Source organism: Ursus maritimus, unplaced genomic scaffold (assembly GCF_017311325.1).
Source record: "Ursus maritimus isolate PB19 unplaced genomic scaffold, ASM1731132v1 scaffold_23, whole genome shotgun sequence".
Lineage (NCBI taxonomy): Eukaryota > Metazoa > Chordata > Mammalia > Carnivora > Ursidae > Ursus > Ursus maritimus.
This window is the reverse complement of record NW_024424786.1, coordinates 47,344,764-47,359,248: the sequence shown is the minus strand read 5'-3', so window position 1 is coordinate 47,359,248 and position 14,485 is coordinate 47,344,764. Positions and strand designations below refer to the sequence as shown.

Below are 14,485 nucleotides of genomic sequence, written 5' to 3'. Positions count from 1 at the left end.
GGACTTTGGGCTTTACAGTCCAGAGAGGGAGGCCTGGCCAATTGTGGGAGCCACCGACTCCCCCTTTTCCAGGCCGCTCTGCTGAGCAAGACTTTCCATGGAGAATGCCAGTGAGGACCCCACCATATTCACTGCCCATTCTCTGCCCAGTGACCCCCGGCTCTTGGCCACCGTGACCAACACATACTTGGGCACACGTGTGTATCATGACACACTGCATGTGAGTGGCGTGTACAATGGGGCTTCCGGGGACACACACCGGGCCATTCTGCCGAATCCCCTCAATGTCCAGCTGGAGGTCCCTGCAGAGACAGGAGATCAGCTGACCAAGACCTTTGTCCTGGACACTAACACAGGTAACCCACCACTGTCCTGCTCCCCCCACTCGAGCCATTGTTCCAGGTGAGTGGGGGAACCAACAGCAGTCCCATCCTGCCACCTCCTAACTCAGGATGTCTGACTCACAAAGAAAAGGAGGGCTTCAGCGCCGCAGGCCTCCTGCACTGGTGCAAGCTTGGGGTCCTCTGTGCAACTGTAGCTCTCCAGACAGGGCAGCAGGGGCTCAGAGGGCGGATCCACCTCCCTGAGCAGCCAGCAGCTTTGTAACTGTCCTCGATGGCCCTAAGTGGGGCACGCAAGTTGCCCTGACCCACCCCCACCCCCGCCACCCATTTCCAGGCTCCTTTCTGCACACCCTAGAGGGCCCTGGCTTCCAGGCCTCCCAGCGCATCTACGCCCACCGCACGCTGCCTCACGTCATGGCTTTCAGTGTGTCTATCACCCGTGTGGCCGTGGGGACCTGGCCCATCACGGTGCTCCTGCGGTCGAACTTCTCCCCAGAAAGCCCAGACCTGGACCTGCATCTGGGTCCCGACTTCCAAGGAGCCCGGTGAGGAGGGGGTCGGGGCTGGCCAGGTAGACCAAGGAGGAAGCTGGTCCCTTAGACATGGCCACACTCTTGCAGGTACCTTTATGGCCACACACTAACCCCGGAGCAACCTGGGGGGTCCCAGCAGGAGGTGCACATGCTGTGGACACCAGTGCCCCCAGCCCTGACCCTTGGGGAAAGTGAGGAAGACCAGACCTGGGAGTTCCTGACCGTCGTAGGTGGCAGCCGGGCTGAGGCCCAGGCCTGCCTCGCTGAGGCCCTGCAGCTGCTGGCCAGGGGCACTCTGTACACCGTCCATGCCCAGGCCTGGGCCCAGCTCTGGGCTGGCTGTGGCCTGGATGTGGTGGGGCCCCTACCCCTACGCCAGGCCTTGCGTGGCGCCCTCTACTATCTGCTCAGTGCCCTGCCACAGCCTGGGGCCCCAGGATACACCTGCCACGGCCTCAGCCCTGGGGGCCTGTCCAATGGGAGCCGAGAGGAATGCTACTGGGGCCACGTCTTCTGGGACCAGGTATGCACCATTCCACCCCCAGCACACAGCAGCCACAGATGGGGCAGCACGCGGGCACAGAGGATGCCGTGGCTAAGGGCACAGGCACGGCTGCTATCTCTGCCCTACCTGGGTTGGGGGCTGTGATTGGGGAAACACAGAGGCCATGGCAGGAGGGAAGGCTTCCTGGAGGAGGTGGGATCTCAGCCAAAGAATGTATAGGAGTTTGGCGGAAAAGAGTGATTCAGGCAAAGGGACCAGAGGGTATAAACAGCAGAGCTGAGAGGGTGTTTGGCATCTGCGGGGGCAAAAGGGTACCTCACCGAGGAAGAAGAGCAGTTGTAGGGGGGCTTTAAGAGCCGTGGAGACTTGAACTGGAGAGTGACACCGACAGAGGTGTACTGTGGGAGGACCCTTGTGGCTGCTGAGGGGAGCATGGGTGGAGGAGAGTGAGGCCTCGGAGAGGAGTGGGAACCAGGAGAGGCTGGGACTTGGTGTCCATTGAGTGTGGGAGGGGTCTGGGGTGCTACCCCCTCTTCATCAGATGCCTCCAGAAGCCAGTGCTGTGGCCCACTCTGGTGAGGCTGAGTCCTTCCCTCTAGGTCAGGCAGCTCATGACCAATGGTTTCCGTGCGCAGCTTCCAGCCCGCGCTCCTGGGGGGACCCCGATGCCTGCTGGGGAGGTGAAGCACTGGGCTGGGGACCAGACCCGAGGAGCATCTAGTCTGGAGACTGAGCCGTGGGATGGGCAGGTGTGGAGGGCCCAGGAGGGGCCCAGGGTGGGCCGCAGAGAAGAAGCTAGAAGGAGACAGAGGGGCCCTCAGGGAGGCAGCATGAGCAGTGCTGGCTCTGGCCAAAGCAGAATGTGGGCAGGCAGGAGAGAGAGAAGGGTGTGAGAGCTCCTGAACGAGGGGCCCTTCTTTGCCCTCAGGATCTCTGGCTGTTCCCAAATATCCTGATGTTCCACCCGGAGGCCGCCCGGGCCCTCCTGGAGTACCGTGTCCGGACGCTGGGTGGGGCCCTAGACAATGCCCGGACGCTGGGTTACCAGGTGAGGGGACCCACATCCCTCCTAGGCCTGTACCCATCACCTCAGGCTCCTCTCTGGCTGGCGCTGGGATTCCTGGATTCTTACGGGGGCTCAGCAGCATCCCCCAGCCTGCGCTGTACAGGTAGGAACCACAGCCTGGCTAGGGCCCAGCTGGAGTCCCCTCGCTACCCTGGCCCAGGCTCGACACACAGTGGAAGCTGGACAGAAGCTGTCTGGGCTATGATGGGGACACGCGGTGGGCACTCAGAGCCTGCAGGCCCCCGTGAGGGCACCCAGACACTTGGTGCCCCTACCTCTGTCCTCCATGGCTGACGGCTGAGGGCGTTGGGAAATGGATGGGCTATCCCTGTGCCCCAACCCCGTAATAGTCAGGTCTGCTCCGTGCCCTCCACCCTCTCAGGGAGCCAAGTTTGCCTGGGAGAGTGCAGGCTCTGGTTTGGAGGTCTGCCCTGAGGACATTTATGGGACCCAGGAGATTCATATAAACGGAGCTGTGCTGTTGGCCTTCCAGCTGTACTACTACACCACCCAGGTGAGGTGTCGCCATGCCCACCAGGTACGACCACCCACCTAACGCGGCCGTGCTCCCCTGCCCCCCACCGTGACTTCCTGTCTGGGGCCATGCCTTCACTCTGGGCACTCAGGAGGGTGGGCACTGACAAGAAATGCAGTAACCGATGAGAACTGCAGCCACTGGTGGCATCATCCCTGTCCCACCCTCTCCTGCTCCACCAGGACTTACAGCTCTTCCGAGAGGCTGGTGGCTGGGACGTGGTCAGGGCTGTGGCTGAGTTTTGGTGCAGCCGTGTGGAGTGGAGCCCTGAGGAGGAAAACTACCACCTGAAGGGTAAGGGCATGAGGAGAGCGGGATGGTCATGGGGAGGGTTGGTCAGAGGGGAGGGCCGGTGGTAGAAGGGAGAGGCATGGACCTTTGTGGCAGGGAGAGTAGGTGGCCACGAGTTGGTGGGGCAGGTGGGCGCCCCTCAGTTCAGCATGGGATCTCTGGCACCTGATGTTGCCAGCCCCACACTGGCTACTGGCGTCAGGGACGGGTCCCTAAGACCCTGCACTGAGCACCGCCTTGTACTCGTGTGCCCAGGAGTCATGCCCCCCGACGAATACCATTCAGGGGTCAACAACTCCGTCTACACCAACGTCCTGGTCCAGAACAGGTCAGACCCAAGACCCCTGCCCGAACTGCCACCATGCAAAGGGCTGGCCGGGCCGGCTGGGGCTAGAGTCCCCCTCTCCCTGCCTCCACCCCTAGCCTGCGCTTTGCTGCTGCCCTGGCCCAGGAACTGGGTCAGCCCGTCCCCAGCGAGTGGCTGGCAGTGGCTGATAAGATCAAGGTTCCCTTTGACCCGAGGCGGAACTTCCACCCTGAGTTTGATGGGTACCAGCCTGGTGAGTGTCCTCGGAGCTGCCTCAGGGCCCCTTCACCCCTCCCACAGGATCTGTGTCCACCCTGGATGTCCCCTACCTGACAGAGCAGCTCCCCCCTTCCGGCTCCCCCCCCCCCCCGTCAGCAGCACCTGTCCCTCCCCAGGAGAGGAGGTGAAGCAGGCAGATGTTGTGCTCCTGGGGTACCCCATCCCTTTCCACCTGAGTCCTCACATCCGCAGGAAGAACCTGGAGATTTATGAGGCTGTGACATCCCCAAAGGGCCCTGCCATGACCTGGGTGAGGAAACTGCAGTGGTGTTGGGGGGTGGTCCTCACAGCAGCCCCAGCCCTGCCCCACTAGTCTCAGTCTCCCCTCCCCATGCAGTGGGCTTTGCCCCAGCATGTCCTCTGACCTCTGACCCCAGAGCATGTTTGCCGTGGGCTGGATGGAGCTGAAGGACCCCTGGCGGGCGCGGGACCTCCTAGAGAGAAGCTTTGCCAACATAGCTGAACCCTTCAAGGTAGCCTGGACTCGGTGTCAACTCTCATGCTGACCACACCTGCCTCCTGCTCTGGCCCCTGAGTGGTCGGAGTGGGAGCCCCGCCTCAGGGAGAGTCACAGCAGGGTCAGGTCCCTGGTGACTCCTGCCTGACCTCGGGCCCTGCCCTTGGGAGCAGGGGCAGCAGCCTCATGGGGGCCCATATCCTGGGAGTCCGGGCACCAACCGACTTGCCATGTGCAGGTGTGGACAGAGAATGCAGATGGGTCGGGCGCTGTGAACTTCCTGACAGGCATGGGGGGCTTCCTGCAAGCGGCACTGTTTGGATTCACAGGGTTCAGGTGAGGATAGGTCTGGCGGAGAGCAATCACATGCCCCCCACTTCCTGCTCTCATGCACATCTCCCCTCCCCCCAGGATCACCAGGGCTGGCGTGACCTTCGACCCCATGTGTCTGGCAGGGGTCTCTGGAGTGTGCATCTGTGGCGTCTCTTACCAGGGGAACAAGCTGGACTTCTCCTTCTCCGAGGGCTCTGTGACAATTGAGGTCAAAGCCCAGGCAGGACCCTGGGCACCCCTGCTGGAGGCTGAGCTGTGGCCGACACACACTCGACTCCCCCTGCTCCCAGGTAGGCAACAACCCCCAGACTCACCCAGGGGTCCAGAGCAGGTGAACCCCCAGGGTAACCCCTTAGGTATGTGCCCCCACTCCAGATGCCCCCCTCTCCCTGCAGGGCACAAAGTCTGCTTTCCCTCCTCAGCCGGACGGATACAAAGGTCTCTCCTGTAGGCAGCAAGTTCTGCTCCAAGAGTTTCCCAGGAGAATTTTTGGAAGACATTAGACACCTGCCACAGAACCCACAGGACCCCCTGCGGGACACTGTTGGGTCCTCCAGCCACACCAGTGTCCTCACCCTGGCGCTGTCTTGGGCACTGCACCTGAACAGCCAGGGCTTCAGGGATGTCTCCTGGGTCCTCCCATCTGGCCTCCCTCTCTGGGTACCACCAGCTGGCTGCATCCACCCGTCCTCAGCACCCTCCTGGCCTGCTGATCCCCTCCCCCTTGCCCACGCTCCATCTAGCAGCTGGGCTCACAGGCTCCAGGGAAAGCCTGAGTTCATTGGCCCAAAGTTCAGGACGGCCTGCCTCTACCTGAGCCCCTCCGCAGCCTAACCCTCCATGGACAGCAGCTTGCCCATGGCTTCACACTCAGTCACATCTGTGCCTGCCTTTCTGGGCTGACGCCTGCACCTGCACCCTTCCCCGGGACACCCCAGGGGGCCAGGATGGGGCTCCCGCTCTGCTGAGAGGGCAGACACAGGTGCAAGCCTCCGTGTGCAGGAGGCAGGGGTGGGGGGCGTGAGGCAGCCGTTGGTCCGCGGCGGAATTCCTTGGCACGCTCAGTTGCAGACCAGAAAGGAGCTGTGTGTCACACTTCACACACAAATGAAGTCAGGCATGGCCGAATCCGGGTGTGCTCAGCACCCTCAGTCCGTGGCTCCTCCAGCCTCTCTGGGCCACTTCAGGGAGGTTGGACGGTCCCCGTCACAGGCCTTTCCTCAGCCAAGAAGAGAGGGTGGCGGGGTGGGATGGTACCTGCTGCCAAGATTTTGGTGAGAGCCATGCCAGTCTGCCTGCGGAATAAAAGTTCTACGCTGGGAGAAGTCTGGGTGCCGTAAGGAGCTGGTGGTCTCCTTCCTTCTGAAAGTGAGGGCCGCCTACCACATGGGGTCAGGTCGGGAAGGGCAGCACTGTGTGCATACAGAGCGAGCAGGTGGGCCTGCCACTCTCCTTCACTCTGGCAAACCCCTCTTCTCTCTCTGGGGTTGGTGGAGAGTTAGTCTGAGTTCTTCAAGAAGCAGACAGCAGGCACACAAGCTGCGATGGACGAGGCCACGTGAGGGGTGGGGAAGGAGGGTGGCTGGAGGCGTCAGGGATCCTAAGGCTAGCCTCTGGGTCACCCTGGGGAGCAGCGCATGGGAAGAAGTATGGCCTCCAACGGAGTCACAGGGACAGAAGGAGTTCAGCATGGATGTCAGTGCTGGTCCCCAAGAGCGTGTGACCTCAGAGACTGGAGCCAGCCCCTTGGTAGGGCATGTCCGGGTGCCCCCAGGCTCTCCCTCAACTGCTGACTGTGTGGCAAAGGCTGAGGCAAATCTGCTAGAGCAGCTCATGGTGGCTGGGGGCTATCCCAGTAGAGCAGATGCTTATTTTTGCAGCCCTGGAGCCAGATGTGGGCACAGACATCAGGTGGGGCGGTAGGTGGCCCTGTACTCACCAGACTGATAGAGCCTGATGCTTCCTGTATATACATGCCACATAGGTGTGCCTCCATCTGTACACGTAGTGAGGTGACCCTCCCAGGAGACCGTGGCAGGGTGGCAGTACACGTGTGCTGGCATGGTTGGTCAGAGGCCCATGGCAGCCAACTGCCTGGACTTGATCAGGGTCCCTCAGCCTGCCCAGGAGACAGCCTGGGATAGGGAGGGCTGCTGGTAACCTTCCCCATGCCTGTCTTGACCACACACTCTGTGTCCTCGGCACCTGGGCACAGGCCAATCTCTGTTCCCCTCACCAAATGTGGGGACCAGCAGACCATCCCGTGCCTGGGGACACGCACCTGGTCACACACAAGCTGATCCCCATTCCCAACCCGTGCATCCAGCACAGGTTGCTCCCTTCTTGGGCCAAACCTGGAGCTCCATCCTGGTCCAAGCCCTGGCACACTGCCCTTATCCTGGATCCAGCCTGGGACCAGCACCCAGCAGGGGCCAGTGCACCATCACCATCCCCAGGCCCCAGGCAGCACACACCCCTACCTGCGGGGGCTGGCTGGGAGCAGCACACACTCCAGCGTAGGGCTGGCACGCTGTTGACCTGTGGCCAGACACGATCTCCACTAGCACACTGTGGAGACAACTAGGCCCGCTGTCGGCTATCACAGAAGAGGGGGCTAGTGAGGCTCCAAGCACACAGCTAGACAGACCCCCACACCCAGCCCAGGCAGATGGGGAAGCAAAGGGGGCTCCCTGGGTGGGGTGCTCAAAACCCGGAACCGCCCTGTGGTTAAGGCCCCTGCAGTTAGCCTGCCCTGTCATTGGACCAGCCGCAGGGAGGCCTAAGGGACCTCATCCCCAGCCACACAGGGTGTGTGCATGTGTTTAGCAAAGCCCTCTTTGCCAGGCTCTGCTGGTTTCCAGGAAGGGGGAGAGTGCTGCCCAAGGGAGGCAGAAGGGTACAAGGACGTACCGAGCACCAAGGATGCTCAGAAAGTGTCCTCACCCCCCAGTTTTCACCCTCTGCCCAACTGCATGTAGGCGTGTGAGGTGTACATGCATCAGTGGTAGAAGGGTCAGGCCTGTGTGTGCGTGTGTCTTTGTGTCCAGCCTCGCTGACCCAGGAGGGAGGGAACCCACTGTGGGGACTAAAATTTCTCAAAACTAAAGGAATGCAGGAGTCACAGGGACAGAAGGAGCCTGGCACTCACTGACCCACCGACAGAAACATGCAGGGTGAGGACAAGCGATGTCCTCCTTGGGGCTCCCACTTAACACAAGTGCACACACAGATGGGGAAGGGCACACATGTTCTGGAAGAGAGGCCACTAAACCACAGTGTCCTGCAGGGCACCGGAGATCAAAAGCCTGAGTTCCCAAACTCTGTTCTAAAATACTCCGGCGTCCCCACCCCAGAACCCACAAGCCACCCAGTGCCTGAGTGAAGGCGACAGTCGGGGCACGGCCCAGCAGACAGGACGGGTCAACCTACCATCCTGCTGGGGTCAGTCCAGGGGGATTTAGTCTGGGTGGTTCCTCTCAGGAAGAAACCCTCCCCCACCCCAGCAAAAAGCCCAGGAGGCACTTTCTGGAACCAGGTGCTTTTAATTGTGAAACCAAGGCTGAGTGAGTCTGGTGAGGGAGGAGGGAGGGCCCAGCCTGGGCACAAGGAGTTAGGGGAGCGGGGACTATCAAGGTTGGAGTTGAGACCACTGCGGTCCAAACGAGGCATCTTCAGGGTCAGCATGAGGTGCCCAGGCTGGGGTGGGAGGGGTGGGCATCACGCCCTGGGGTGGAGTCAGGGTTCCAGGGGCTCAAGGCGGAGTCCCTGGAGCAGTGCCCTGGGGCCGGTCCTGGGGTCAGGGTCCGTGGGTCAGGATGCGGACAAGACCCAGCCTGTCAGTCATAGTCCGAGTCGTCGAACTTGGTGCTGAAGAAAGCAGCAGAGTCCTTGGCCAGCCGGGACAGGTGCAGCGCGCCGGTCACCACCAGCGCCAGGAGCAGCAGAGGCGGTACCAATGCCCACATCGTGGCCAGGATGTTGTAGCACTTGGCTTTGGAGCCCAAACGCCGGGCTGCCTCCAGGTCTCCAGCCACCTTCTGGTCTCGGGCCTGTGGGCCAGTGGTAGGGCCACGTCTCTACGGGACCTGGGGGCCCTGCCTCCTCCCACTCCAGCTGTGGACCCAGAGGCCGTCCTGGGCCAGCATCGGCCCTAAGGACCCTCTGTGGGTGGAGAGGGCTGGGGTGCTGAGAACCCCGAGGAGCTGAAGCTGAGGGGCTGGGCACAGGAGCCCCCTAGCATGTGAAGAGCCCTTTGATGAGAGCCCCCCTTGGGTGACCCCCCCAACTCCGTGCTCTTCTGGATGGACGGACACCCCCAAGGACAGCCCCCTCCCTTTCTGAGCAGCACCCCTGCCTGAATGGAGAAGCCCTCGCGAGGCGAAGAGCTTGTCCACGCCTGGCCAACGCAGTGGCCTCGGCAGCGGCGCGGCCCCTTAGAGCGCCCCTCCCGCCAGAGCCTCTCAGGACAAGCCGCCCCCTCCGGAGAGACCCCGGCCGCCCACCTTGATGGAGTAGGAGAGACCCCGCCCGCCCATCTTGATGGAGTAGGAGAGACCCCGCCCGCCCACCTTGATGGAGTAGGAGAGACCCCGCCCGCCCACCTTGATGGAGTAGGAGAGACCCCGGCAGCCCACCTTGATGGAGTAGGCGAGACCCCGCCCGCCCACCTTGATGGAGTAGGAGAGACCCCGCCCGCACACCTTGATGGAGTAGGAGAGACCCCGCCCGCCCACCTTGATGGAGTAGGCCAGCGCCAGGAAGCCGAGGCAGCACGGGTTCAGGTACAGCGTGCTGAACACCGACCAGATCAAGTGGTCTCGAGGCGGGGGTCTCGGCGCCCCCAGAGCGAGGGCCGTGTGGGTGGCGCCGTCTGCCTTGCGGGGCGTCGGGGCCCGGGGGTCCTCGCGGGGGTACGACGTGTCCATGGGTTCCAGCGCCGTCTCCTCCTCGCTCGGGCTCCCGCTTCGAGGGTGGGCGCCCAGGGCCGCTTATAGCCCGGCCGCCCCCCTCCCGCAGCCCGGCCCGGCGCCGCCCGCTAAATATAACGACAAATTACAGCCCGGCGCTGCGGAGAGCGCGGCCCCGCCCCGCCGCCCCCCGCCCCCCGCCGCGCGAGCCCCTCCCCCGCCCCGGGAGCCCCCGAGGGCAGGCGGCTGGGGCCGGGGGAAGGGGCGTGCGCTGACGGCAGACTACCCACCCGAGCCCCGCCCCGCGGCCAAAAGGAATCGGAGGGGCCACCTCGGGGCTGTGGGTGGGGGCGTGTCGCCTCAGCTGCGGAGAAGGGCTGGAGACCCCCCCCAGGCTTGGGCTCTATCCCCGGAACCCAGAGTGTGGGCTCTGGCCGGACCGCCTCCGCCCACCAGCGTCCGGCCTTGGCACTGCAGGAGTCCCTGCCCTGTGCTGGCGGGAGGGGGCCAGCCACAGCAGGATGCACACGGGGCTGTGGCACCCTAGGGGTTAGCGGGAGGAGACCCCAGCCCCCGCTGTGCCATTGCCCTGAGGTGCTGCAGTGAGCTCTCCGAGATCCTCCCTCACGGGCTGACCGCTGCTTCCCAGCCTCCTTGGCTGGTTACTCCTGCCCTCCCGAATCCTCGGAGGTTTGGAAGGATGAGCTCAGGGCTCTGTTTTGGGTTCCCTCTGTAGGGTCCTGCAACCCCTTGGCTGTAAATGCCACGTCTGTGCCAATAACTGACATTTACAACAAAGGGCCAGGCTTCACTGCTGAACCCCAGACTCATACTTCAGTGCCTCCTCTGGCAGAAGGGCTCCGGCGTCTCCAACCTAACTTTTCTACAAGAGACCTCAGGTTCCTGTCCCCCAACCTCCTGTCTTCATCAGTTGGGGTTGTTATAAAAAGTACCATAAATTGGGTAGCTCGTAAACAGTAAAAATTTATTTCTCACACATCTGGAAGCAGGAAGTCAGATCAGGGAGCCAGCGTGGACAGGTTCTGGTGAGACCCTCTTCCTGGTTGCATATGGCTAACTCCCCACTGTGCGCTCACATATTGGAAGGGTCTAGGGAGCTCTATGGGTCTCTTTGATAAGAACACTAATTCTATATGAGGCTCCACCCTCATGACCCAATTACCTCCCAAAGCCCCCACTTCTTACTACCATCACTGTGGGCATTAAGATTTCAAGATACAAATTTTGGAGGACACAAACCAGGGGCCCCACTGAGAGTTTGACTTGGGCCTGCCATATTCCTCAGATCCGTTGTGTCCCACCAGAAAGAGCGGCCAGGACGATGCTTTGCCCGTTGAGATATTGTGATACTGTGATTTATATTAAGAAAGATGTATCTCTCCATCCTTGTTTCTGGCACAGAACCCCTAAGCCCTTGGCATCTCTGCTGTGATCCAGGAGGCTTTTGTTATGTGAATGAGGTGACTTTGGGACCCTCGTCTAAGGATGAGGGCTGGCTGCCAGGAGAGCCAACCAAGGGACCACAGGGTTGGTTCTGTCCCACCCTCTGACCTCCGGGGATGGCAGCGGGGCTGAAGGTTGAGTTCAATCGCCAGAGGCCAATGAGTTAGTCAGTCATGGCTAAGTAACGAAGCCTCCATAAAACCCAAAGGACAAGGTTTTGAGAACTTCTAGGTTGGGGAACACGTGGACATCCGGGGAGAGTGGTGTGCCTGGAGCAGCCGTGGACATTTCCCCAGACCTCACCCTGGGCATCTCTTCCATCTGGCGATTCCTGACTTGGATCCTTTTGTAATCAGCTGGTGATCTAGTGAGTAAAATGTTCCCCTGAGTTCTGGGAGCCGCTCTGTCAAATGAATAGAACCAAGAAGTCATGGGAACCTCTGATTTACAGCCGCTTGGTCAGAAGCCCAGGTGACAGCCCCGACTTGCGACTGGCACCTGCTGTGGTGATGCTAGCTATAGAGACAGTCTTGTAAAACTGAACCCTTAACCTATGGGATCTGATATTATCTCTGGGTCGATGGTGTCAAAATGGGTTGAATTCTTGAACACCCTTCTGGTATCCAACATTTGCTTAGTGTTGTCTGGGCAGTCCCTCACACATTGGAATTGGGTTGTTAAGCTTAAAAATAAAACTGCCAGTTATTTTACCAGAAAACGGGTTTATTTGGGAATAGCAGAAAATTACAATTCTGGAAAGCAAGCCATGGCAAAATCATAGACAAATCACAAAACAGAGAAAATAAAAACTCTTTTATAAATGGGGGTGGGGGTGTAGAGTTGGGAGGGCTGTTGTAAACTAGAAGTCCATTGGAAGGAACTGGGAGCAGCAAGTGTAGTGACTTCTCATTGGCCGGGCTGTGCTCTCATTGGCATGGCTGTGCTCTTATTGGCCGGGCTGTGCTCTCATTGGCAGGGCTGTGCTCTCATTGGCAGGGCTGTGCTCTTATTGGCTGGGTTCTGCTCTCATTGGCTGGGCTGTGCTCTTATTGGCCGGGCGGTGCTCTCATTGGCTGGGTTCTGCTCTCATTGGCTGGGCTGTCTGGATGAGAGGAACCCCCCTTCCTCCTGAGGTCTCCCTGAGGCCCAGGCTTCTTCCCTCTGGGAGCGCAGAGAGAACCAGGAGGGAGCGGTGGGCGAGAGGGCTCCCCCTGCTGGGCTCCACAGCGCGTTACTTAGTCCACAGGGTCCAGGAACCGAATTCACATATTGAGCTGGGCCCTGAGTCCATCAGTCCCCTAAGACACCTAGGGCTTCTGGCTGCGGGTCAATTAGGGCCGCCATGGAGAAGGCATCCCAGCGCTGCAGGGGCGGCAGGACACGGACAGCGGGAGGGGGGATCCCAGGCTGGACGGAGGCCTGAGGGTGCAGCCATACAACCCCGCACCCAGACGGAGATGGCAGGTCACCTCCAGGATTTTGTGATCCACTCTGAGCGCGGCCAGGATTAAAACGGAGCCCCGTAAACCATGGATCACATCAAGTCCATAGGTCAGAAGTCACCATGTCTCAGAACACATCCCTTGGCGAGGACTGCGGCACACGGTACCGTCACCCGCGCACCCAAGGGGATGCCTCTGTCATCAGCCACGTGGCGGAACGCTGCTCAAGGGCGAGCTCCTGCCCCTCGCTCTCCCCGGCACAAGCGGGGACAGCGCGAGTCTGAGGAAGGACACGGAGGCCCCAGGAGAGAGGGGCCCACGGGGCACCGTCCCGCTCAGGCTCCAGGGAATGGGGAGGGTGGGTCCCCAATCTGGGTGAAGGGCAGGTGGAGCCTTCTCTGGGCAGGGACCAGCCGGGGCTGGGCGGGGGGGCCCTGAGTCCCTGGCTCTCACCAGGACCTGGTCCTGATCCCACGCTCTATCTCTTCTCCCCAGTCTAGGGACCGGAAGATGGTGGGTGACATGACTGGGGCCCGGACTTATGCCTCCACCGCTAAGTGCCTGAACGTCTTGGTCCTGGTCCTGGGCCTCCTTACGACCATCATTTTCATCGTTATCATTATCATTCGCGCATATTCTTCGTAGCGTTTTACAGAATATAAGGCAACAGAGAGGGTACTATTAGCTGTCTATGGCCAAGAACCCCAAGTCCTCCACCACACGCTGCTGGCCCCGCGTCCGTGGCTGCTGGCCGTGTCCCTTAGCACCCAGCCCTTTACCTGTCTACAACTGAATTCAATAAAGTACACTTGTGTGTGACGGTGCTGTGATGTCCCCTGGGGGTGGGGGCACTGCTGAAGTGCCTAGCCTGCCCCTGACACTGAGCCCACCTCCCCTCCCTGCCCAGCTGTGCGGCTCTGAGGGGCCAGGGCCTAGCCTCAGGTTGTGCTGGTTTCTGGCCTCTGCTGGGAGCAAGAGCTGGACCAGGGTCCTAGGATGGGGGTCCCCGACCCAAGGACGTCCCGTGTCCAGAACACCCTTGGTCCCGAGGGTAAGGCTCCCTGACTCTCGGGTGTGTGGAGGCAGTGGTGCTGGGGTGAATGGGCAGCTCAGGTCCTCTGGGGAGGCCTTGGGGTTTTTGTATCTGTGAGTGCAGCTGCTGGAGACCCGGACCTCCCAGCCCCTCTGGGCCGATCCAGACATTGCTGTACCCTGCTGCTGCCCCCTCCAGCTCACCAGCTCTGTCCTTCTCCTCTGGGAGTGGGGGTAGGGACAGCCCGTGAGTGGCCCGGGGGAAGGACAGAGTTCTCAACTGTGGACCGACTGCAAAAGCCAATCATCAGACCCGTGGCTAAGCCCCAGTGGACAGAAAGCCTGAGCGGAAGGACTCCCTCCCTCCACCCAAACCGAACTGGCCCTCAGGGTGGAGCAGCCGCCCAGTGCCCCGGGAAGGGTCTGGGTCTCCCAGCCCCTGGGGCCCTTGGGCATTGGGTGTGAGCTTTCGCCAGAGCCTGGGCTGCCCGCGGGCAGTGGGGGCCATCCTCAGCCCCGTGCACGAGGAGCTTGCCCCAGGCCCGTGCTCCTGTCTGGGGCCCCCGGAGGGGGTGGGTGGGGGACACGGTCTACACGGTCACCCTGGAGAGGCTGGAGAAGTCCAGGGGCCCCAGGCGGATGTCAAGGTGGGCACTCTTATCCAGGTGCACCTTGCCTGTGGGGCGTCCAGGCTTGCCTGGGTTCCAGCAGTGGGGCCAGGTCAGTCCCGAGGCTCCCCTTGACGTCCGTAGCTCTTCATGCTTCCTTCCTTCTCCCTCCCTCCCTCCTTTCCTCCCTCCCCTCCTCAGTCCTTTCCCGGTGATGCACCTGCATTAAGTGCCTAACTTAATCAGAAGTACCCATTTCAGAGACAGCTATGTCAAATAAGCACATTCCCAGCCTAATGACAAGGTAACGTGCTTGGCCACCTGGGAAAGATTTTGGTTGGTTTTGATAACTGTTTGGACCCAGATTTCCTGCTGTTCTGTT

General features: G+C 61.1%; 2 protein-coding genes across 9 annotated transcripts in view; one reads left to right on the top strand and one right to left on the bottom strand.

Annotated features, from left to right (window-relative positions):
• PGGHG (protein-glucosylgalactosylhydroxylysine glucosidase) overlaps positions 1-5,975 on the top strand; it is a 7,329-nt gene extending 1,354 nt beyond the window's left edge. The window contains exons 2-14 of one of the 8 annotated variants that reach the window (XR_005837205.1): positions 73-356; positions 679-889; positions 965-1,400; positions 2,311-2,430; positions 2,831-2,962; positions 3,166-3,277; positions 3,530-3,602; positions 3,698-3,834; positions 3,977-4,110; positions 4,238-4,333; positions 4,556-4,653; positions 4,811-4,940; positions 5,046-5,975. Coding sequence is in view for 4 of the 8 variants with exons in the window: in XM_040639771.1 (XP_040495705.1) it covers positions 98-356; positions 679-889; positions 965-1,400; positions 2,311-2,430; positions 2,831-2,962; positions 3,166-3,277; positions 3,530-3,602; positions 3,698-3,834; positions 3,977-4,110; positions 4,238-4,333; positions 4,556-4,653; positions 4,729-4,940; positions 5,046-5,101 (2,076 nt within the window). In the remaining 4 variants the exon portion in view is untranslated. Of the gene's footprint in view, positions 1-72; positions 357-678; positions 890-964; positions 1,401-2,310; positions 2,431-2,830; positions 2,963-3,165; positions 3,278-3,529; positions 3,835-3,881; positions 4,111-4,237; positions 4,334-4,555; positions 4,654-4,728; positions 4,941-5,045 lie in introns of all 8 variants that reach the window. The other 7 variants (XR_005837204.1, XM_040639771.1, XR_005837207.1 and 4 more) reach the window with 7 other exon arrangements.
• A 2,204-nt stretch (positions 5,976-8,179) lies between these two features.
• On the bottom strand, positions 8,180-9,687 carry IFITM5 (interferon induced transmembrane protein 5). Its single transcript, XM_040639770.1, has 2 exons — positions 9,384-9,687; positions 8,180-8,699 (listed from the first exon to the last, which is right to left on the bottom strand). The coding sequence occupies exons 1-2, from the start codon at positions 9,573-9,575 to the stop codon at positions 8,487-8,489; spliced, it is 405 nt and encodes a 134-aa protein (XP_040495704.1). The 5' UTR covers positions 9,576-9,687; the 3' UTR covers positions 8,180-8,486.
• Positions 9,688-14,485: the final 4,798 nt, after the last annotated feature.

Coding starts and splice junctions, on each gene's coding strand:
- IFITM5 (XM_040639770.1), bottom strand. CDS start 9,575: ATGGACACGTCGTACCCCCGCGAGGACCCCCGGGCCCCGACGCCCCGC. Junction 8,700..9,383: donor CGCTGGCCTACTCCATCAAG/GTGGGCGGGCGG, acceptor ACTGGCCCACAG/GCCCGAGACCAGAAGGTGGC.